Source organism: Diceros bicornis, chromosome 11, assembly GCF_020826845.1.
Source record: "Diceros bicornis minor isolate mBicDic1 chromosome 11, mDicBic1.mat.cur, whole genome shotgun sequence".
NCBI lineage: Eukaryota > Metazoa > Chordata > Mammalia > Perissodactyla > Rhinocerotidae > Diceros > Diceros bicornis.
This window is the reverse complement of record NC_080750.1, coordinates 65551429-65576109: the sequence shown is the minus strand read 5'-3', so window position 1 is coordinate 65576109 and position 24681 is coordinate 65551429. Positions and strand designations below refer to the sequence as shown.

Sequence of the window (24681 nt, the reverse complement as noted above, 5' to 3'; positions counted from 1 at the left end):
CTCCGTCCCCTTTTATCACTGGCGATGTAACAATTCCCCAGTCCAAATCTATCAAATCTATCAACCTGGTTACTCAGATTCAGCCCCAGATTTCTAGGAACCACTCATGAGAGCCACCGATGCAGAACTCTGGAATTCTCACATTTACTGAATGTGAAGTCATTTTCCTTTTCTTCCTTGTAGAAGTTAGAGATGAGCAATTTAGCTAAAGGGCTCAGGCTTCAATCACGGTGGTCAGTGGCCTGTGATGAGACACTGAACGTCCTCACGGCCACAAGGCTGAGTTCCCAGCGTGCCCCAGCCCCGTACCTGGTACGCATGGTCAGCCTGAATGTGCCAGAAGGAGCCAGGAGCTGACTTGCTGAGAGCACCAGAGGGCAGGTAAGACTCCAGGCCAGGGTGTTCCGGGCCTGAGGCCTGGGCTCTGGGAGGAGGTGGTGGAAGAATGGCAAGGGGTGAGCTGCTCACGCTGGGGGGGGAAGCTGGGTCAGCTGTGGTGGTGCCAACAGCAGCAGTAGCTTCCTCCTTCATCTGCACCTCTGTGTAGTAGAAATCCTCCTCCCGCTTGAACTGGTCAGAGTCCACAGTGTCCCTGTGTGGGAGGGAGATGCGGTGACAATCAGGGCCAAGTTACCTGAGTTCAAACACAGGGGAAACCGAGGCACAAGAGGGAGTACTTGCTCAGGGCCACCCCGCAAGTCAGGGAAGGAGCCCATCAGAACACCCAGGAGTCCAGCTTCTGATGCGGTGTCGCAGCAGATTACGTGCTGGCACAGCAATGGGAACTGCTTTTCCTGGCACCGAAGGCTTCTCCTCTCACAGAACATGTGTGCATCTCTCCTCCTGCAGGAGTTGTGTGACTCCGAGCTCTGCCACGGGTCCTCTCTGGGCCCCAGCTCCTTGCGGTCACGCTCTCCTCTCAAGGGAAAGGGGTGTGAGTCAGATCCCTCTGCCACGAGCAGCCCTGGCTCCAGGGGGTCAGTGCTAATGGAGCCCCGGCTCCCTGGGGGGAAGCAGAAGTGGAGCTCACAACAGGGTCTCACCAAATTACCCTATTTCTACTGAGAACCAGAACATTTTGCTTCCTGCAGTGGAGCAAGAAGACGCATCTACAAGATGGACAGAGCTCCCTTCCCATGAACAGCATCAACCTTCACCACGATGGGAGGGTCATTCCTTCCCAGCAAAGATCTCTTTCCAGTGGGCTATTATGCTGGGCCCCAGGGACCAGGGATAGGCAGCACGTGGTGTTCTCAGCAAGCCATTCTCTCGGAAGCATCCCAGGACGCAGGTCACGGGGAGTCAGCAGGCTGGAGGAACACCTGCCTGGTACCCTCGGCAGCGGCCCCGGGCTCCACACCTACCCCAGGTGGAGGGCTTTCACGTGTCGTTTGATGCCCACGATTGAGCGCAGAACTTTGCCACAGTTGGGCCACAGGCATTTGTACATCACCTTCACAGAGTTCTAGGGGGAAGGAAGATGGGTAATTGTGGCATGTTCCTCTCACTCATCCCCCCTCTCATCCTCACCCAGTGGGGACTTCCACTGTCTTCAAACAGAACCCAACAAAAGGCCCTAGAGAAGGTGTCCTCTGGGGCCAGAGAAACTGACAAGCAGGGGCAGAGAGCCTGGACCCGGGAGACGGTCCTGGCGGGCAGCGGCAGTGCCTGGCGCTGTGGGAAGACCCCACTGGAGGCCTCTCGTGCACAGGCCTCTGTAGGAGTGCAGGAAAGAAGGCAGAGACTGGGGCAGAGGTGACAAGGAAAAGGAAGTGGCATTAAAGGGGAGAATAGGCTCCTAGGACTATCATGAGATCAGAAGCAGCAAAGGGAAACTGCAACGGGATGGAGCCCGGGAACACCTAGGACCTGTGGGGGCCCTCCCCTCCACGGCTGGCCAGCTGGCTGGTCCTCACTGACGTCAGTGCCTCCTGCCCAAGTTCACGCTCACACCACACCATGTACCTTTCTTTTGCGTGGAGCTGGTTCATCCAAGAGGAAAGCATCCTGATCGGTCTCAAATCCATTATCAGTTTGGGGAGAACCAAAGGCGTCCCCCAAATACTTGGGGCTGGCCTGGGGGTGGGGGGGGCGAGGGGGTGGAAATGCCGCTGCTCCCGCTCCAGTGCCCGCTGGTGGTGCTGCTGCCGCTGTCAGACACATCCCCACTCTCCTTCCACGGGTCACAGGCCGCGCGGGAAGCTGGCCGGAGAGAAGACAGGGGACGCTCATGGGCCTGTCCCAGGGCAGGGGGTCTGGCACAGCCAGCCCAGGTGGGAGACCACGAAATTCTAGTTTGGAGTCTGGGTTCCTGAATCCAATTCGTGGCTCTGGCCCTGGCTCTGCCTGGTTTGGCCACTGCAGGGACAAGGGAGGCACCCTCCCTTTCCAAGCTGCGGTACAATGAGGAGTGGGTCCATTCATTGCCTTGCTCTGCTCTGGAGAACACTTCCTACCACAGCTTGATACTCACCGACCAAGCAATGCATAATGCAACTTCATTTTGTGTATTATTAACAGAAAGAGAACCTAATTAAAATGTATTTCTCACTTTATATGTTAAAAAAAAAAAAACAGAGCAGAGTAGGGAGGGGGGAGAGGGGCCTCTAGGCCTAACAGGTGGGTGAGAGCTGCACACAGCACTCTGGAGACCCCTCGCTGGGGACCCCTTGGGAAGCTTTCCCCACAGCAGAGCAAGAGGGAAAGGCCAAGTTAAGAGCTTGTGGACCGGCTTTCTTGAAAAATGCCTTTCGATAATTTAAACCCAGGCAAGTTTATCAAAACCTCCGTGCAAAAAGAAACCATTCGGCTCTTACAGGAGAGGCAGCATTTACCAGGGTGAGCTGCAGCCCAAGTGGCTCCCGCTTTTATCCAGAAGTAACATATTTGAAGAGGGAAAGACAAGCCCTGAGAGCAATTCAGACTAATCACAAGACAGGAAGCCAGCGCCCGACGTGGCCCTGAATCCGCTGCCCCGCTCCCAGCGTCTTAACGGGAAGAAGATCACAGTGAGACGTGTGAGATCTTCAGTGTTTAAACTGCCTGTCTTCAGGCTGCTTTAGGCCCAACCCAGACTCTTCCGTGCCTAGATCATAAATCCGGATTAATTTACAGTATAGGAGAATCTGAAATTCTGATACACAGAAATGGCAAGAAAAGGGGAAAAAAAACGTGACGTGTGCAGGTATGGTGGCCACGTCCCCAAAAGCCTCATCTCCCAACGTGGGTGGGCGTTCCACGGAGTCTCCTTACACTGGATTCTGAGATCAACCACCACATCCGTTGGGGCCAGGACAAAAGTCCTACTGCTTTTCTCTCATCCTGCTCCATATTCCAAACTGCTTCTAGGCTCATCTAGACACCTGGAATAGACTCCCAGTGTTCCATGTTTCCAATGCAGGCTGCCCTCAATCCAATCTCACATGCTGGGAGAAGCCCCCCCAGAGGGAATGGGATGAATGAGCTCTTCTCTCCCCAAGGATCGCTGTCAAGCTTCAGAACTACAGCTTCCCCTTCCCGGAAACCAAGAGTTTACAACTACACATGGGGCTTAAAATAAAGCAGCCCTTCAGGTAAGAATTCAGGAGCCACCAAAAGGCCAATAGGCCAAGGGCCCACACATGTCCTCTCAGGAAACTTGTCCGGGAGAGAAGGGCAAGGGAGCAGAATGCTACATCTAGCAAGAGCAGGACTCGGGAGATAGAGGGCAGGTCAAACTGCAGGCAAACCCTACAACACAGCAGCCTTCCTGAGAGGAACCATGTAAACGGCCCAAAGGCTGCAAGTGGCAAATTGGCACACAAAGAAAGAAAAATATAAAACAAAGCAAAAAGTTAGTATCATAAGTTAATCTACAAGTTATAAGATGAACATAAATTACTCTACCTTAGATCATAAGATTTTCTAGGGCAGGGGCAATAGATATTCTACACCACGAAAACAAAGTGCTCCTCTGCAAACGCACAGCAATGAGAGATCACAGTGAACTTTTAAGAAATATGCAGAGGCCAGCCCGGTGGTGTAGTGGTTAAGTTCACGCACTCTGCTTCAGCGGCCCAGGGTTCGTGGGTTCAGATCCCTGGTGTGGACCTCCACACCGCTCATCAAGCCATGCTGTGGGGGGACTTAAGATCATAGCATATTATCAGTTAGATGCATATTATGTTGGTGAACATGTATGTTTGTGTTATCCATACACACATACACACACAACCTGATGGGAATTGGAGTCAATGATTTTCTTTCCCTTTATGTCACTTTCCTGGATCTTCCTTCTGTTGACCAACCTCCTGAATCTCCTAAACTTGCAGAATTTCCTGAGAACTTAAAATCGACTCCTTTCCTCCCCATTTTGCTTGTGTAGCTCCCAAGCACTAACAGAGCAGGTGTGCAATGCTGTGCTTCACAACCAGGTGCCATCAGACCGCAGTGACTACTCCAGCAGCCTGGTCATTGACTACGGCTTTGGGTGAAATAAGTAAGTTTGCTTTATCGCTCCTTTAAGTTTACTTTCTATCTAGGGAGATGACTTATGAGGGATACTTGTAAAGGCCACCTTCCTCCTGTATGTGCTCCGAGCTAACTCCATATTTTCCTACAAACTTTTAAGTAGCTTCCAATTCAGTTAGATCTCACCAATGAAAGTTATTCCCTGGGAGTAAGTCAGGCCAGTCCTATAATGAATTTCAAAAAGAACTTCAGGTTCACTACCAGTCTCATCAAACTAGTAACATCCAGCAACGCTTCTTCCTCCCATATTACTGATAATGTATTTTGAGGTCGCACTAAAGAATTTTTCTTTTAGTTCATAAATTTGCTTTGAAGTCATACTGTCAGTTTGTATTAAGCATTTAGATTTACTTTAGACTTCAGCTCATTTATTTCAGGTCCTGGGCCTGTAGGCCCACACTAATTTACAAGGCTGAATGAGGCACATGGAATGGGGGCATGGATTTTCTGAGGCCACTAGAGGACCATTTAGTAAGTTTCTGCCTTTGTGAACTAAATATTCCTCTACTGGCCTTGCTCAAGCCCCCATCGAAGTACCTCATTCACTTACTCCCACAGAAGAACTTACTCAAGTGGCCAGTGTGGCTCAGTCTCATGCTTAATCATCTTCACAATGCACCAGGAAACTTCTCCCCAGATGAGGAAACTGAGGAAAAAGAATGGAAGCATCTAACTCAACGTCACTCAGCCAGTCTGAGATGCAAGTGAGAAGAGACTCTAGAAACCCTGTTGCTAAGCTGGTGACTGTGGCAATTAGCTGCTCCAAGCAGAGGAAGTCAGCCACGAGCCTCTGCCGCACCCAGAACCCACAGGGGCCCCCTTCCTCACCAGAGAAGTTGGCCTCGGCCCCAGGAGGACTCTGCACGACTGGGCTGCAGGACAGGGACGTCAGCACCATGGCCGCCATCATCTCATCCATTTCCACTGCATCCGACTTCCTAGATTCAAATGGGTGAGTGCCAAAGGCTGCTTCCCGACACGGCTTGTCACATCATCATCTTACACTTGTGGACTGTCTCCTCCACGCCCCCACTACAATCAGCCAATGTGTGCTCAAGCAATATGAGTTAAATAAAGCATGACGGTTTCTCCTCGTTCTTCATGAAAAACACTCATTCTGAATTATGTTTATAATATCAGTCAACTCCAAAGTAAGCAGGATGGTCTTCATCTCACTGCTGACATCCTGAAGCAGCTCCATTCTCCCCTGAATTCCCTTCCTAACTCTAACTTTGCAGTTCAAAATGGAAAATTTTATTTGGGGGAAAGAGAGAAGAGTCAAAGCAATGAAATAAAGCATGGGCATGGAAGACGCCTACTGGAATTCGAAAGGATACTAAAATTACCTTCCTTTCCCCATCTCACATTTAAATTTAAGAGGGAAAAGTTACACTAACCAACTCCTTTCCCCTCCTCCCAAGAAAAATGATGAGGTATTCTGATAGCTTCCGAATGTCAACAGAGCCTATTACATAAGCCAATGAGCAAGTAAGCCAGAAACACTAAAATAAACCTCCCAATGCAAATATCGATGCTTTATACAGCAGAGTTCTATAAAATTTCACATGCAATTTTTTAAAAAATCCATATAAAGTTACATTATTTGGAAGTAAAATTAGCATGAACTTATAGACAGCTCTAAAGTATGAAAAGTTAGTCTGAAATAAATTTCTAGATGGCTCATCTACTTCAAAGGATTGTATTCATTCATTCTTTACAATTCAGACCAACTAAAATATGTGACTGGGTTTGAAGCAGCTAAACCAAGTCTAGCAATATATTAAACATATCAGCATCCCCTTCTTTGTATGATCTTTGTATTTTTATATTCATAGAATAGCAAAACAAATTCTTTGCCAGCATTCCACTGAATTCACAATCACAAATATCGTTATTCTGGTCTGGTCTCGAGACACTGGGTGTACTGTCAATAACAGTAGTAACCACAGAGAAACAGAAAGAGGTGGAACGGAGCTTCACTTCTTGCACACCTTGCATATAAGACAACCTCCACTGGCAGCTTTTCTTTTTAATCTTGAAAGATCAACATACATAGAGTATATAAGATAAAAATTAGTATATATTCTAATAAATATATATTCTAGTAAAATCGTGTCATAAAATTCTAAAGCAAAATATCTAGCCTTCATTCAACATCAATGGTTTTGAATATCTAAGCCAGGGGTCAGCAATCTATGGGCTGTGGGCAGGCATGGCCTGTCGCCTACTTTTGTATGGCTTGCGAGCTAAGAATGGTTTTACAATTTTTAAATGGTTTTAAAAATCAAAAGAAAAATATTTTTCTCGACATGTGATACAGGACAATTATATAAAATTAGAAGTTGAGCATCCATAAGTTTTACTGGAGCACAACCATGCTCGTTTGTTAACACACTCTGTGGCTGCTTTCACCACAGCAGAGCTGAGCAGCTGGAACAGGGCCTGTTTGGCCCACAAAGCCTCACATTATTTCCTATCTGGCCATTGAGAACGAGTTTGCTGACTTCTAATCTAAGCCATTTTTTCCCTGTCTCATGTCATGAAAAACTGAGAACAAATTTTAGTTTAAGCATAAAGGGGGGAAAAGTAGCCTTTAACCAAACCAAAGATATACCACCCATAACAGAATTTGGGGAGAAAGGATACCATTCTGGGTTTTTTTACAAGACGCCCTCTCTGTATCCCATCTGTCCAACATCTTGAGAACTAGGACTTCCACATCCTTCCCCATCACAAGGCATCCCACTACCCCATACCTCACCACCCTTATGTCCTTCAGAGCCCAGCTTCTCCCACACAAACCTCTTTGGGACGTCAATGTTCCTGGAGACAGGCCTGTAGGCTGGCGTCTGGGATCCCTGCTCCAGAGGTGGTGCCTGAGGAACGGGGCCCTGCAGCTCGGCCAGCCACACCTCCTCCGCTTTGCAGCAGATCTGTAACTTCTGATCCAACAGCCAGACAGTCACCTTACCCTCTGCCCAACTGTGCTGCTCCACCAGTCCTGTGCATTCTTGGCCCTCATACCACACATAAACCTGGGGAGAGAACAATAGCAACCAGTGGTCAGCACTTGATAGTTCTCACCCCATATGCCCCAAGTTCTGGAGCCAGGACCCACCTGCCACAAAAGGCATTCTCTGACTCATCGTCAATTCAAGCAGATGCTTCCAGGCACCTGCTTCCCACCTGAGCACCCAGACTAGCCACACTGGATTGGTTCTTCCCAAAACAGATCCTTATAAACTCTCTAGACAGAGAAAGCGAACATGTCCATTTCTGGGATTTTTCTCTGAGCTTGGAATCTGTATGTGATTGAAGTTGTTATCATCTTAAAACAGACTGTTATAACTATAAGATGTTTTCTACAAGCGTCATGGTAACCACAAAGGAAAAAAACCTCTAGTAGATATACAAAAGATAAAGAGAAAGGAATCAAAGCATATGACTACAAAAAAATAATCAACAAATCACAAAGGAAGACAGCGAGAGAGGAAAAAAGGAACAAAGAAACTACAAAACAGTCAGAAAACAATTAACAAAATAACAACAGTAAGGCCTTACTTATCAATAATTACATTACATTAATTATATTACATTAATGTAATTGTATAATTACATTAAATGTAAATGGATTAATTTCTCCCATCAAATGAATTTGGAATCTGTATCCAACCCTCTGATTTCTTGCCCTGCCTTGCCTTTGAAGTCTTGTTTATCTGCTGGTTCCTAACTACTGCCTTGAATTGCCTTACATCTGACACCAAAAAATTGCATTTTTCCCTTCAGAGAATTCTCAGTCTACCTTGGGACAACATAGCAGAGGTGGAGAAGTAGGGTGACTTCTATGAGGGGTACCTAGTAGTTGGTAGGTCATCTTAACTCATGGGAAGAGAGGCCTAAATAACACAAGCCTTGGCAGGGAGATAGAAGGTAGAGTCTCTATTTATTGGCCCTTGAGAAGGCAAGGGGAGAGACAAGCCCATCCACCTGGATCTAGCGATAATATCAGGCACAGGTGATGATGGGGCCCTGCTACAAGGGGAGAGAACACTGGAAAATGAAATCCAAATGGCATTCTGACTAAACAAACATCTTTGTCTCTTGAAAATGTCTCAAGGTAGTTCAAAGACACAATCTTATCTGTCTCTTATACCTGAGATTCTTTCCCTTGTTTTTGTAAAGTTGCAAACTGAGGCAGATTAAGAGAAACTGAGCTCTGGCCATGCTTTGAACTGAGGTTCTGAGTAGGCCTATGCCCAGAATGTCAGATGTCAGGTCTTTCCAGCTTTTCCTCCAGACAGCACTGGCATGCAGGAGCCTGGGATCTGCTAATGATGGCTCATTTTCTCAGGAAGGCTGCTGTCCAAGGGCCCACATGGCTGCAAGGAAAAGGTCTGTGCACAAACTGGTGCCCAGAGGGTTTCTGGCCTGTCACTTGGGGCACAGCTGGCCTGCCAGCCCCAAGCCCGAGGAGATCAAACATCATCCACTCAGGGACCAACCTACCTTCTGGCCAGGCTGAAAGGCCACCTGCTGGATGCCTGAGGTGCTGGGAGCCTTAAAGACTTCCTTGGGCTGCTCCTGGCAGGAAGTGTCCTTAGAGGCGAGGAAGGGATGGGGAGCGGCCCCCTCCAGCAGCTCCGCCTGAGCCTCCGAGGGTGGGGCAGCCCCGGGTGGCCCCAACACCCGGGCTCCCAGGAGGGACCGCTTACCAAGGCGCCGGGACAGCACACTGGCCATGCTGCTGCCTTTCCTGGGGAGGCAAAGGGGATACGGAGTCCTTTATCCATTATCAGGAGGAACCAGGAAGCCCTACATGCAGCAGGAGCCCGTGAGCATCCATTAAAATGGATGAAATATTTCAAAGTAACTTTTACAATTTTTTCTTTTTACAAAAGCAATACCCACACCCCTATGTTCATTGCAACATTATTCACCATTGCCAAGAAGTGGAAGCAACCTAAGTGCCCCTTGACTTGACGACTGGATCAAGAAAAATGTGGTATATATATACAATGGAATACTACTCAGCCATAAAAAAAGACAAAATCATCCCATTTGCAACAACATGGATGGGCGTGGAGGGTATTATGTTAAGTGAAGTAAGCCAGAAGGCAAAAGACAAACACTGTATGATCTCACTCATATGTGGAATATAAACCAACACATGGGCATAGAAAACTGTATTGTGGTTACCAGGGGCAATGGGGGTGGGGGGTGGGCACAAGGGGTGAAGGGAGTCATATATATGGTGATGGACAAAAACGTACAACCCAAAATTTCACAATGTTAAAAACTATTAAAACGTCAATTAAAAAAAAAAAAGTAATACCCAATTCTAGTAGGACATTTAGAAAATACCGATAAACACAAAGAGAAACAAATCACTCAAGAAGCTGCCTCCCAAAGATACCCACTTTCCCTACATAGTACTCCATGCTTTCTTCTATACGTGTATTTACATACCTTCACTCCTATTGAAACAGCATCATAGTTTGGTAAACTGAATTGTCACTTGGTATCTTGTGTAGGTTTTACTATATCATTAAATGTTACTGTATAAAAACACTTTTAGAAGCCACACAGTATTTTCTTAGGCGGACACATCATCACTAAGTTAACAGACCCTTTATTATTGTACCTAAAGGCTATATCCAGTGTTGTGCTGTTTAAACTGCTCTGCCCACAGGGAGCATCTCTGAGCTTAACCTCAGCACACAAACACCAACGACCACTTCCTAGGTCAAGTTCCTCGATGTGATATTGCTAAGTCAAACATGAGGACATCTGTGGGATACCCACAGATTCTCAAGCTCAACTGGCTTCAACGCTGCAAAGAGCCACCATGAGCCATGCTGCCTCTCCTCTCCTCGCCTCACACTTGAGGAAACTAACGCCGAGAGCTTAAGCAACTTGTCCACAGCAATGAGGGGAGTCGGTGCCACAGCCTGAATGAGATCTGGTCTCCTGACTCCAAATCTAGGTCTCTGAGCTGCCTGCACACCACCTCCAACAGCACCCGGGGTCAGGCCACTAACGCACTCAGGGGTGATGGAAACGTAGGGCCACAGCCCTGACTTGAACAAGAAAGACCATTCCAGGCCTCAGTGCATTCATCCCATGATGAACAGGAGCTGTTCTGAAAATGGCATACACCATTCCAGCATGCTCTGAGGTGTCAGTGCACCCCCATCTGTCACACTCCAGAAAGCAGGGAACTGGATAGGGCTATCCTTGCATTGTTACAGAGGGGAAGAGCTAGGGAGATCAAAACTAGAAACCTTGGGGGGCCGGCCTGGTGGCATAGTGGTTGGGTTCGCATGCTCCGCTTCAGCGGCCTGGGGTTCACAGGTTTGGATCCCAGGCACAGATCTAGGCACTGCTCATCAAGCCATCCTGTGGCAGCATCCCATATACAAAATGGAGGAAGACAGACAAAGATGTTAGCTCAGGGCCAATCTTCCTCAAGCAAAAAGAGGAAGATTGGCAACAGATGTGAGCTCAGGGCGAATCTTCCTCACCAAAAAAAAAAAAAAAAGAGGGAAAAAAAAAAACTAGAAACCTTGGTGTGATGCTTCATTAGTCAAAATCCTCCTGCCTGTGAGGAGGGTCCTAACCACCCTGGCATTCAGTGAGCCCCAGGGCTAGGTGGGGCCATCAGAGGTCCTTTGGACCACCCTTTCACCTTCAGAAACCTACACCACTCCAGAAAAGAGGAACTCTATCTTACAGGTCCCTCAGTGATCTAAATCAGTCAACAAGCTTGCTCTTGGGAAATCCCTCTGCTAACCTACAGCCTCCCTGCCAAGTGAGATGCAGGGAAAACACAGATCTGTCCTCAGGCCGCAAGGTCAGTCCCCACTCAGAGCCTATTTCCTCATCTATAAATCACAACGTTAATACTCCCCTCACCAGCACCTTGGAGCAGCAAATGAGAACAGCAGTGCCTGTAGAAGCTCTTCACAACCCGTAAAGTGTGACAGAAATGCAAGGTAGCATCATCATGAGGAAGTCCAATCTAGTTCCAGCCTCAGTGGAAATGAACATTTTGGGCACAGCCTTCTAAATAACTCTGTATTAGACTTCACCGTTCGTATTCTTAAAAAGATGATGAACGGTCCCTTGTTTTCCCCATTAGGTAATAAGATCTAACCCCCAGGTCATTGGGAGGGCTCACCTCTGAATACCTCCTCTACGTGGAGAGACAGTATACTCATGCCTAACACTTAGGAGTTTCCTGTGTGCTAGACTCTGTTCTAAGTGCTGCACTGGCATTCTGTCCTTCCACGGGTATCATCAGCATTCATCCTTGTTCTGCTCTCAAAAGATCAAAAGCTCAGAGAGATTAAGAGACTTGACCAGGGTCAAAGCTAGTAAAAGGCCTCAGCAGGGACCCCAGGACCTGCTACCTTCAAAGTCGGTGTTTCTTAGGACTACAGCATGCTCCCCCTCCTCCTTCCAGATACGCTCTGCCTGGGACTCACGACCTATGGCCTCCACCTCCCCGTTCCTCATCTCCTCTGACTCCACTGACTTCCACCTCTGCCATGTATGTCATGAACCGCCTTCACAAGGTACTGCCCAACCTCCCAAGAGTCAAGCTTTGTGCTCACAACCCCCAAACGCACCCTCCTTGTCCCCAGCCTGCTAGCTACCCTTCTCCCCAGCTTCTTTCTTGCCAACTCCTCTCTGAGAAGTGACTTCCACTGGTCGTCTAACAACAGGCCAGAACTCGGCAGTCCCTCCACCACCACAAACCTGAATCCTCTGCTCACGTACAGGGTCACGGGCTGCTTCCCTAGCAGGGGCCCGGCTGCTCCCAGGCCTGGGTCTGCTGGTGGAAGGGGAGGAATCAGACCCAGCACTTTGGAGACTCACCCTGCCTTCCTTCTCCAGAGTGCTCGTGTTCCTCAGCCATCCTGTGATGCATCTCCTCGGGGACCCCTAGCACACTTCTAATCTCTGCTGTTCCAGGTCCTCTGTTCCCACCTACTCATTTATTCAGTTAGTATTTACTTGAGCAATTGATAAATCACATCCATTGGTGCTGTGGCAGGTATAAAAATACTAGGATTTTCATGGACTGCAATACCAGTGCTATTTGCCCACCTGGAATGCCCACCAGGCTAACTCCACCCCAGTCTATTAAGCTTGGCATGTCAAGAGACTGTTCAAGCCACATTTCTCCTCCCTCCCACCCCGCTTCCCCTGGCCGCACTCACACCAGAAAAAAACTATCACCACAGCTATGGGTTCACACTTTCTTTGAACAGATCCGTAAACCTTCTTTACTTTTTACCCTTGTCCAAAAGTACCTCAGGGCTCTGTTTGGGTCTCATGCCATCTCCACCTCTCCCAAACCCTAGCCTATTTCCCAACCGTTTCAGCAAATTATGCTAAGCAAACATCTCCACAATAACAAGAGAGAAATGGGAAAGATACGTTTAAAAGAAAATAATAAAGTTGCAAATACTGAGGAAAATATTTACAAGTGTTTTACTCAGAACTTCAAGGGCTAGAATCAGATGGCATGGTATCTCCACCACAAATCCCCTAGAAAGCAAAGAAAAGGCAGGAAAAAGGTTGGAGTCATAGCATCCTACAGAGTTCCTGCTATCTGGTGACTTGATATCCAGCAACACTATTGGAAAGCTTTATAAGAATAAAAAGGAAGAAAAATGTAGGGAGGAAATTCTTTACCACTACAAAAAAAAATGTATATATAAGCTAATTCGGTTTTAAAAATTCAGTCACCTACCTTCATCCTTGAAGTCTCAAGCCAGAAACAAGAACCCCTGACTCGCAGTTTAATTTCCTCGAGCTCCTAAGAGCCAGAGGTGGAGCCGCAGTGCCACTGAGAGACATCAGATGGCAGCACCCATCCAGAGAAAGAAACAGCCCTCTCCTCGACCAAAAAACATGGCGGCCACCCCCACTCTCCTCAGCAGGATGTTTGAGGTTTCTACCACTAAAAATGAACATAGGGTAGCATTTCCAAAATTCCTGGCTTCCAATCTCCAGACGGAGCCTGAAATATTTGGCTAACAGACTCGGACGATGTTTTTGAAACCTTTTTCTTTCTTTCTTTTTTAATTTAAAGAATATTTTTTATTTCATTTGTGAAGCCTGCTGGATTTGCACAAAGTTGGGGAACCAGCCCTCTTCCGGCTTGTTCCCACGTGCATTTCCTTTCCTTCTCTGGCCTTTCTCCTTTAACTGGCCTGCATTCCACACTGAAATACATTTTATTATTTGCTTTATTTTTAGGACACCCAAATCTTAATTTTTAAAAGCAGAAGAGAAAGAAGGAAGGGAAACTGCCTTTATTAAGTGCCTAATCGGCACTAGCTTTCAAAAATTATATCTAATTTAATTCTCAGAACAACTTGAGAGAAACACACCATCTTCGCTTTCTGATAAGGAAACTGAGCCCCAAGGAGGTTCAAATGCTGAGGCTACACAAATAGGAAGCTAAGCCCTGGGCGTTGAACCCCTGTCTGTCTGGTGTCAAAGGTCACAATCCTGCCATTATTCCAGTGGATATGGAATCTCTCAAAATAAAACACTCAGTTAAGCTGCTTGTTATCTATATAGTATTCTTTTTCCTACGTCTGAACTATAATAGGAAAAAACAGTTCCCGATCCTGTCTCGACTTTCATTTCCTCGTGCACTTTCTTTCCTTGAAAATCTCTTCTCGGGCCGGCCCCGTGGCTTGGCGGTTAAGTGCGTGCACTCCGCTGCTGGCGGACCGGGTTCGGATCCCGGGCGCGCACTGACGCACCGCTTCTCCGGCCATGCTGAGGCCGAGTCCCACATACAGCAACTGGAAGGATGTGCAGCTATGACATACAACTATCTGCTGGGGCTTTTGGGGAAAAAATAAATAAATAAAATTAAAAAAAAAAAAAAAGGAGGGGAAAATCCCTTCTCCACCTGTATCTTAGTCTCCTACCTAAGGAAGTCAATGTTTATAAAGGTCAATGTTTTAGTCGGACCTTGTTAAAGCAACAGTCCAAGTCACTGTTAATCATTTCGTGGCTTGGGAAGACCTGTATACACATATTGCCCTCTGACAGGGCACAAAGAGAATGTAATCAATCTCAAAAGTTAAGGAAAATTTTAGCCAAGTTTATACTGAGGATTGATAGCATGGAAGAGAAAAACACAAATCTAGACTAAATGTCAGCTGGGCAGCATCACCAGGCGTCCATCAGCACACTCATTATGATATGATGGACATGGCTCTCTAGACAACACAATCAACAGAGTCTTTCAGGGATTCAGAAGTGAATTAGAGACCTACAGAAGTCTGCCATGCAGGTGGCTGGGGGAGCCAAGCTAACTGGGGACCCTAGAGTGACTTTCCATGATTGCCTATTACTTTACAGCTCAGTAAAGGGCAAGGGTCCCACCCTTCCTCCTAGCATGCTTCTATCAATTTAACTGTAACTTCCTTCAAACCTCTTTTCTCTGATCTCTCCTTCTATTCACTCCCCTATTGGTTTCTTTCTTGAGAGCTATCAATGATCTATATAAATCAGCCATCCCCTAATTTGCCATATGGTTCTGGTGCAGCAAAGAAAAATCAGGAAACATCTATTTCAGGGTAACAATAACAGTGTTTCCACATGTAGCCAAATACTGCTTTATGATGTTACATTCTCTACTTATGGAATTCCTTGACTGAAACATAAATTTATGCAAAAATCTTTCCTGCTGATGCACAGTTTTAAGACAATCCTGAGCCCTCTGGTTCTTCTCACCTCTACCACTGTCACCAATAGGAGGGGTTGGCTACCCTAGAATATGTATTTGGGTCAATGTCCAAAAGGAGTTAGCCCTTTTCCAGGCTCAGCAAACATATTCTGATGTGCTAATAGCCCTTAATGAGGACATCTGCCATCAGTTAAATAACTGGAACAGACAGACTAAGAAAACAAACCCTCGCTGTGGTTCTGAGTTGCAATTGCTATTTGACATGTGACTGGTGCCGGACAACCACGTCTCAGCACACGAACGTGTGTGCACAGGCTCATGCACAATGGTTGCTCTCTCTACCACCCAGGGACACTGCAGCAAGCCATGACATCACCTAGTGGCACTTCTAGGACACAGGTCATAAGTCACAGTGATTTATTACACAACTAATGGTTTTTGTTTTGTTCTGTTTGTAAGTTGTAGAGAGTGAGGCTTGGAGTAAGACTCCCATTTGCTAAACCTCGGGTGCTTGCTACCTCTGTATGAACAATTTATGGATCAAGGGGAAGGACAGCAACTCTCCGCCAAGAGTTCCAGGTTCTCTACTAAACCTCAGCTTTCTATTTTATGATCTCCGCTGGTTTGAGAATGATGGCTTGAGTTTTTAGTTCTTTGGCTAACATTTTGCACATGATTTTAATCTTTTATCAGAAAGTTGCCTTTTTTTTTTTTTTTGGTGAGGAAGATTAGCCCTGAGCTAACATCCGTTGCAAATCCTCCTCTTTTTGCTGAGGAAGATCGGCCCTGGGCTAACATCTGTGCCCATCTTCCTCTACTTTATATGGGAAGCCTCCACAGCATGGCTTGGTAAGTGATGCGTAGGTCCACACCCGGATCCTATCCCGCAAACCCTGGGCCGGCAAAGCGGAGCTGGAGCGTGTGAACTTAAACACTACTCCTCCAGGCCAGCCCCCAGAAAGTTGCTATTTTTTTTCTCTTAAATCTGTAAAATTTTAACTCAATTTTTTTCAGTGTGATGTTCTAAGCTCATCCAAAGGTCAAAATGTTGCAGCAAACCACATCTCTTATTTTACAACAGCACTCAACGGAGACTAGGATTCCCAAACAATTCATTTTTCAGCAATTCTTAGCCAGAAACGATCACTGTCGAGAGATGCCACGTGCATTTGCAGCATATCTACAATTATATGCAAATGTTTGTGGTCCTCTTAGCTTGCAGGTCACCATTTGAACCCCGTCAAAAGCAAGCTGTCATACCCCACCATCACCAGCCAAATGCTGCCTGGTGGTTCTCAAGCCTTATTTTTTCCTAGGGTGCCTTCTTCAGGAGAAGTAAAAAAATACTCACTTCACTGAGCATATATTGACTTCTTCTTCCCAGAGGACTCTCTGCCCAGCCTGGCTTTGAATAGAAACCTCTCTGAAAGTAGCCAAGGGCCTGAGCTAAAACCTCTAAGTCTCTCTCTCAAGTTATTTATCAGGCCCTGATAAACTATTTTTAAAATATGTGGTATACATTTTAGATTTTTACAATACAAGCTGAAGATACACAGCAGTGAGCATATCAGTGATTGATTCAATACTATCATTTCTAAATCAGCTGTTCAGAGAAGGACCATTTGGATTCTCAGGGCATTCTAATTATTATCTTTTTCTGAAGATTTTTAAAAACCAGATTACACCACATCAATGTATAATAGTTTAGACTACCGATAAAATTAAAATGATAGACTCTCAGGATTGACGGGGACCTTAAATGTTGCCCATCCCCCATGCGGGGCTGGAATCCTCTCCACAGCATCCCCCATAAGTGAGCATCCAGCCTTCCCATTATTGTGAGTAATAGAATAATGGCAGGGAAAATAAGTGCCCCAAATAGCAGTGCTATTTTCATACTCCAGCAGATGGGCCATAGAAACACGTCATCTGATCTGGTTACACTGAATTTTCTCCAGCAAATAATAAATGACCCTGATCAACAAACACTTTTGCTGTCTGACTGCACAACAGTCATTCAATCAAGTAAAAGAGACGGTTCTGTTTGCTCTGCTGGCAGGGAGGACAGCGTTTTCACAGCTCTACTCAGGAACAAATTACACTTCCCCTGCCTTCACACCTAGCTCCCCATTGCTTTCAAAACCACCAGCGCTTGTTGGTTGCTCCATCGTGCACACACGACTCAGCACAGTACGTGGCACCTAGTTAGGGCTCAGGACTCTGTAACTATTTCTACTAGTATTAACAGGACTGCATCTCCCTTGGACTGTAAGCCCTTTGAGGGGAGAGACCATATCTCTTATCCCATCAGATTTATCATTTTAAATAGATGATATTCCCACGTGTGAGGACAGCCCCAGATTCAAAAATAATGGGTTATAAGAAATACTTGCTGCTTGCTTGCCCTAAAATAAAGGCAGAGGTACCAAAAGCAAGACTAGAGTTTTAAATAGTGTTCAAACTTGGTTTTAAGACAGTAGTGTTTTCTTGAAAACAGGGAGAGAATACCTATATAATGAAGTAGGTATAAGTAAAATTGTGTGTATAAATGTGCCACGAGGTGGAAAGGTTATCTAGCACTGTTTCTGAACATGCGGGGCGGAGGGGGGGGGGGGCGGTGAGCACGTATGCACGTGTATACCTGTGGGTGCGTGCACTGTGGTTAAACCGGATTTGAACTGTGCTAAAACTACGTGAGAGTTCCCGAAGGCGGCAGGGAGATGGACAACTGCTGACTTGGCATTTCACTCAGAGCTGCCGGAAGGAGCTGAGTATCTCCAGGAGAACCAGCAGCTCTCTCTAGTAGTTTTCAGAGCAAGCTTCTAAGAGACTGCTCAAACCACCGACGAATGCCTGAACAGCACTGAGTCCACACTCACTTGAATACACACATTTGGGGGCTTCTTTTTTGTCCTGACCGCCCGGCAACTCAAGAAAACATAGAGCGACAATATAATCCTCATTTTACAGCTCCAAAAACTGAGGTACCTCAAGAAGGTCCCTTATTTGCCCAAGCTAGCAAGCTGCGGCGTTTGCAGCTGTCCTGGCCCCTCCCTGGTCCAGTTCTCTCTTCTCCACAAGTGAAGACCCAGCAGAGGACAGGGTCTCAGGATGGGGGCTCAGGATGGAGGGCTCTGGAGTTCACAGCCCTGATGCCTTTACGTTGCCTTGTCTGACCCTTACTATGCTGTGACAAAGAAAGTGGGAGTTTCATTGGGAAGAAGGGATCTATTAGAGGCACTTATAAGAATGAAATGCACAAGACAGCAACAAAAGAACCACCCCAAAAATATAAACACGGAGGTGAGAACTTGAAAAACCTAACAACCCAAGGTCCATGAGCAAAAGACCCTTAGTGGTGCACACACCAGAAAGGGAAGCCTGCACAGGAATGATGCCCGAGGTGCCAATCCTGAGACCTACAAAAAGGCTCCCTTATGTTCTCACTCCTTTAAGAAGGCTGACTGGCCAATGAGAACAGGTCTGTCTGGCCAGAAGGGAGGTACCAGGCTTCCGAAGATCAACTTTTAATCCAACTTTTCCCTTTATTCTGACTCCTTAATTAATTATACATGTTTTCTGTTTCAGGATGGGGGGCAACTCCTCACCCTGTCACTCTATCACCCTCTCCTGACAGATTCTGCTCTGCTCTCCCAGGATGGGAGCATTTCTCCCAAAACCAACCGGAATGCTTCTGATGCCCCAGGAGTGCTGTGGTGAGGGGAAAAGGGCTGGATACCACCGAGGAGCTAAAACCGGCGCATCAAAATGGACACCCAGCATGTGCCAGAGAAGCTAAGCCAAGGCACACTGCAGAGGGCGCTTCTCCAGGGAAAGAGCAGACAGCAGCCAGAGTCGTAGGCCTGTCACCTCAATCTGTGTGACTTGTGACAATTAACCACCATCTCAGAGCCTCAATTTCCTGCCTCACCTGTGAAAAATGAGAACAGTGCCCAGCATCTGGAAGGAACTTAACAGATGTGTTTCCTTCCCCTGTGCCCCTATCTTAGGTGCTAGATAGCTAAATAACACAACAGGCCACTCTGAATGCTTAGTAGCCACTGTCAAGCTGGCATCTGGGAATTGAGGTTATAAAAGGATATTCAACCAGAACCAGTAATACAACCACTGACTCTAAAGGAAATCAAGAAGTTGACCACGGGTGAGCTACTAATTAATTGCAATCACAACAAAACTGATTTCAGCAAGATAGGGGAACCGAGAAATCCAACGTATTCCACTTAGAGGCCTGCTGGCCACAGTGAACCAACCCCACGGCTCAGTCCTTAGAGCTCAACACCACGCCGGCCGGCTTTGCCCCTGCAGCCCAAAGCCAGGGCCTGGCTGCTGCCCATCCCCCACGTGACCTGGCTGCTCACCTTGTTCTGAGCAGACAGGTCCCGATCCTGCTCTCCTCCCCCAGCGGAAGCCCAGTCTTGGTGCCCCGCCCAGAGCATTCAAGGCCCGCCGCCAAGCCTCCCCGAAGCAGAGCTTGACCGGCCTCTGTGAGCAGCCTGTAGTGCCTGGCCTCCCAAACCTGGCCCCACACGCAGATGCTTGGGTCCGGTTCCAGCTGTCCCAGATCCGGATCCAGCCCACACCAGTGCAGACCCACACGGGAAACAATTCAGCACCAACTCACCAGAAACCCAGGGAAAGGGGCACCACAGAACAAAAACATCAGCATTTTAAAAAATCTGCTGATATTGAACACATGTGCCAGGCTCTTGCAGATGAACTGAACAGAATGATTGAGAAGCCCAAGCTTCAGACCCCACCCTTAAAGAACTTTCGGCCCAGGGGCCGGCCCTGTGGCGCAAGCGGTTAAGTGCGCTCGCTCCGCTGTGGCGGCCTGGGGTTCGCCGGTTCGGATCCCGGGCACGCACCGATGCACTGCTTGGCAAGCCATGCTGTGGCGGCGTCCCATATAAAGTGGAGGAAGACGGGCACGGATGTTAGCCCAGGGCCAGTCTTCCTAAGCAAAAAAAGAGGAGGATTGGCAGATGTTAGCACAGGGCTGATCTTCCTCACAAAAAAAAAAAAGAACTTTCGGCCCAATTGAGCTCCCACCTGGAGCACACAGCCAGCACTTGTTTATAAAAGCAATTAATATGCTCCAGAGCCACATTCATATATTGTGCTGTATAGTTAGATGAATGAAACAGAATTGGCTTCTTTCAGGAAAATGCAAAAAACATGCAGCAATCTGACACCGAGGGCTGATAAAAAGATGGTTTTTAGGATTAAGCTCATAAAGTTAGACAAATGTGCATGCCAAAATTTTAAGTGTTTGACATGTTAAATAAGTCAAAAAAAAGTTATGAATCTAAAAAAAAAATCTGAATGAGTGAAGGGTGAGGGAGATATGTTTCCCCACGAAAACAGAAAGCCAGCATAAGTGAAGAGACTTGGTGGTGAAGGGACACCATAAAGAAAGATCATTTAAATCCACAGTGAAAAATGAGCACGGGGGGTGGGTAGGAAGGGGGGGTTGCCCAAGGCACAACCCACTAAGGAAGTCCCTTTCTCTGGAGGAGGCCATTTAAGGAATCTTCATGCCCCAATAACTGTGGGGCTGAGGATGAGTTCAAAGGCGAAATAGAGACGGAGAAACAAGCTAAATGAGGGGTCACCTCAGTCCTAGCTCAGGATATCAGGGTGTCCACTCTCCGATGTTTTTCCTGAAATGGACAGAGTTGCAGCATTGATCAGAGAGTGTTCACTGGTGAGGATTCTCCAAGCCAAAGTGACAAAATAAATGTGGATCAATCACAGAGACCAGATGGCCCAAGCTCTCGAGTTCTGAGAGAAGTGAAGGATGAAATCAGCACTTAGCAGGCCAAGACACCCAGGCCATGGCCACATGGTGCTGGTGGGCCCCTGCCTGCCTGGAGGATGATGGGGGAGGCTGACACCGCATCAAATCTCGCCCCTGAATCAGGCAGGCAGGTAGACTGTAGTTAGTTCAGGGTCAGCAGAAGACTAGGATCTTTTGAGGGAAAAGGCAGTGGGATATTCACAAGCAATAAAATCACATCTAACTACTTTATTAGAACTGTTACAGAGTAAACAGGCAAGAGAAAAATAGGAAATAAAACAAGAAAATAGACTGATGTTCCTTCGAGAATGTTCTAATAGCCACCATTTATCAAAGACTTAACGTGCCAGTCACTGGCTAAGCATTTCATAGACTGTACCTCATTTCATCCTCATTTCACAGTGATCCCGTGAGAAAAGCACCATCCTCTCCTCCATTTTACAGATGAGGAGACTAAGACTTGGGGAGGCTGAGTAACGTTCCCAAGGCCACAGGGCTAGAAAGTGACAGAACTAAGATGTGAGCTCAAATATGTCTGATTCCAAAAGCTATGCTCTTTCTATTATATTATACAGGAAAATTATGCATCAAGTAAAGGAGTAAGGGACTGGACTGGATGACTTCTTACAGGCTCCTGGCTAGTAACAGCTTGAGTCCCCGAGAAGTGAACGTGGTGGTGGTGGTTTGGCATGGAAGGGGGAAATGCAATGGGCATTACGATAGCAAAGTATCAAGCACGGAGCTCCCCCGGGAGCAGGGTGACAATTATCCTCATTTAACACTTCTTCAAATATCCCAAAGAGAATGCACAGTGAAACAGGGTTGCAGACGAGCTCTAACTTCCCAATTCTGTGACCTTGGGCAAATTAAGTGGCCTCTCTATGCCTCCATTTCCTCACCTGTAAAATGAGAAAAACGCTGGCTCCTACTCCAAAGGATAATTTGGGGCTTTGACGAGGCAATGCAATTCTTTTCAACAGTGCCTTGGTTTTTAAGAGTCATAAAGCTCCTCTTCCTAGAGACTGCTGATTCCCCAGGTCTGAGAGAAGAGCCCAGGAGAGAAGGAAAACACACACCTCGAGTACTGAGCACTGTGCCTGGCACAGAGCTCTCAATAAATGCGAGCCTAAAAAACGCACTGAACTCTGGGTAGGGAGGAGCCAGACTCACGGGAAGATTACAGGGAAGACTGTGCAAGTAGAAGAAAAAGCAGCCAGTAAATTAAATCGACAGGGGCGGTTATACGCTTCAGAAACAAAAAAAAATTGAAACCATGTAAGTGCTCTGTATCAACAGTTAGAAGCCAGTAAAGGCTCCTCCTCTTCACCGTAGTTCGGACTGTCAGCCTACTCTGGTGAGAAAGGCCAACAAACAAAACAAATTATTTTGTCCAGCAAAAGTACTAAAAACAAAAAAAACCACACTGCCCACCCACCGCCCATAAAATTGGAGAATCGTCCACACTGGGAACACTGGTTGCTGCCCATCAAGAAAGATGACTTGTAAAACCAGAGGACAGTCACCTAACTGGGCTGTGTGGTGGGAGGGCGCGCTGTGAAGGCCGGAAAGATCAAGGCCAGGAGGGCCCTGAGAGAATCCACCAAACGGGAGGGAAGCTGGGGTGCCACCTTTGTCACTAAATTCTGAAATGCAGAAAAGGGAGCACTTGCTAACACTTGCGGGAGACCCGAGGAGGAGACCCTGAAGACCCCAAAAGAAAACAATATAAATGCATTATTGGGTTTGGAGAACTGGTTGAAGGCAACAGTGGGGCTCGCCGGGGGGTCAGAACCAGAACTGTTTTCATTAACATCTGCATGAGGGATCTGAAGGTGAATGCATGTGAAATAATTCAGGCTGCAAAAGGGCTCTGTCTCTCACCAGCTAGGTGACCAGTGTCTTTTGCCCTTCAAGAGACACAGCTAAGCCCTCCCTTGCCACACCGGCTCCTGAAGGCATGGGTTTGGCCTGACGCGATGAATTTTCATGTTTTCTAGTTCTCAGAGATCTAGAGATGATGGCAAGAAGTGTACACACACCATCCTTCTCCAAATAAAATGAAACATGTTAATAAAAGTAACATGACAGTGTTTCAGATTTTTTTTTCTTCTTGAGAACGCTAAAATGCTTCCAAGCGCCTCACCCTTGGCTTGAGCACTGAAGCCACACTTTGTATTCTGAACAAGTATGGAGAAGAATCTCAGATGCATTCAATGCCTCCACTTAGGGAATGAAGTGGGTTTAGAATTGACCACCCAGAGTCCACAATGTGCTGCTCATCCATCCTGTGATTCTTCTCCACACAACCAAGACCAACGTGCAGGCCCAAGTCCTCGGGGGGACCAGACAGAATAAACCAGGGGGCCCAAAGGAGCCCTTCCAGCCAACAAGCACTGGCTCATGAGGTGTACACACCTAGCACACTCTAAATCCTGCCCTACTCTTAGAAGACAACTGCTTCATGTCTGAGTACATTTCAAGTATGCCCTGGCCTACACTAAGTCTAAGCTGGGAACTGACTTGTACTGGGTCTCTATTAAGATATAAAATTAAAGTACCTTATTACCCAGCAATTCCCCTTTCTCAGTACGTACCCTAGAGAAACACTCATATGTTGCTACAAGGAGGCATGTGCAGCCATGTTTATCGTAACAGCATTTGTAACAGTGGAGGATTTGGAAATAACTTAAATGTCCCTCAATTAGGGGAGGGCTTCTAATTCTAAGGAAGAACCATGCAGGGATTAAACAGAATCAAGAAGACCTATCATATATTGACAGGAAATAATCACCAAGATATACTGTTGGGGGGAGGGGAGCAACAGCACAATACCTGCAGTGCAGTGCACTTAACTTCTTTCAAGTTCTACAGGTATAAATGTAAGTATGTAAACCATTTGAAAAATACCAACAAACTCGTAACAGAGGTTAACCTCTGCGCAAGGACCGGGATTAAGAGTGGTTGTCAAAGAAGATTTTGTTTGCTCTGGAAAGTCTACATTTTTTATCCCTACAGAGAATGTGTTCATGTACTACTTGTGAAATGAAAATTTCATTTAACAGTTTAATTTTTTAAAAAAGCAAGAAAGAAATGGACTCCGTTCAATACATTTCAGTAATGTGTTTGAGGGCAATTTCTACCCAAAACTGACACGTGCTTCCCAGGAGGCTGAGAGCTCAGCAGTGGAAAGCAGTGGGCTTTGCAACACAGATCTTGTTTCAACATTACAAGCCCCACTCTGTAACTGTGGATTGTTAAATTTATATGCTATTTCAAGGACGAGGCAGAGAAAAATAGAAAGTATGTCAGGGGGCTTCTGGGTAATCCAAAGGGATGTCCTAGGAGCAATTCCAGTTCTTCTAGCTGAGCATCGCAGCTCTCCAACACAACAAACTAACACTCACACACACACACACACACACACACACACACACACGCTCACCAATGGTAGCCCTTGCCCAATCACACTTATTCCACACCAGGCCTAGCTGTCTGTGCCTCAGACTTTTCCATCTGGGAATCAGGATTCCTAACATAAACCCATATCCTGTGGGCTAATGAGAAGGAAGAATCTGAACACCACATTAGATAAGCTCCAAAAAATTATTTACTCACTGGGGCCACCGAACCATACAGA

The 24681-nt window shown here is 46.7% G+C and overlaps 1 protein-coding gene across 1 annotated transcript in view; it reads right to left on the bottom strand.

Annotated features, from left to right (window-relative positions):
* ZNF395 (zinc finger protein 395) overlaps positions 1-24681 on the bottom strand; it is a 40809-nt gene that overhangs the window by 5941 nt on the left and 10187 nt on the right. The window contains 7 exon segments of the mRNA XM_058550434.1: positions 310-592; positions 1365-1465; positions 1966-2091; positions 2093-2202; positions 5338-5447; positions 7312-7544; positions 9016-9262. Coding sequence (XP_058406417.1) covers positions 310-592; positions 1365-1465; positions 1966-2091; positions 2093-2202; positions 5338-5447; positions 7312-7544; positions 9016-9249 — 1197 coding nt within the window. The 5' untranslated portion in view covers positions 9250-9262.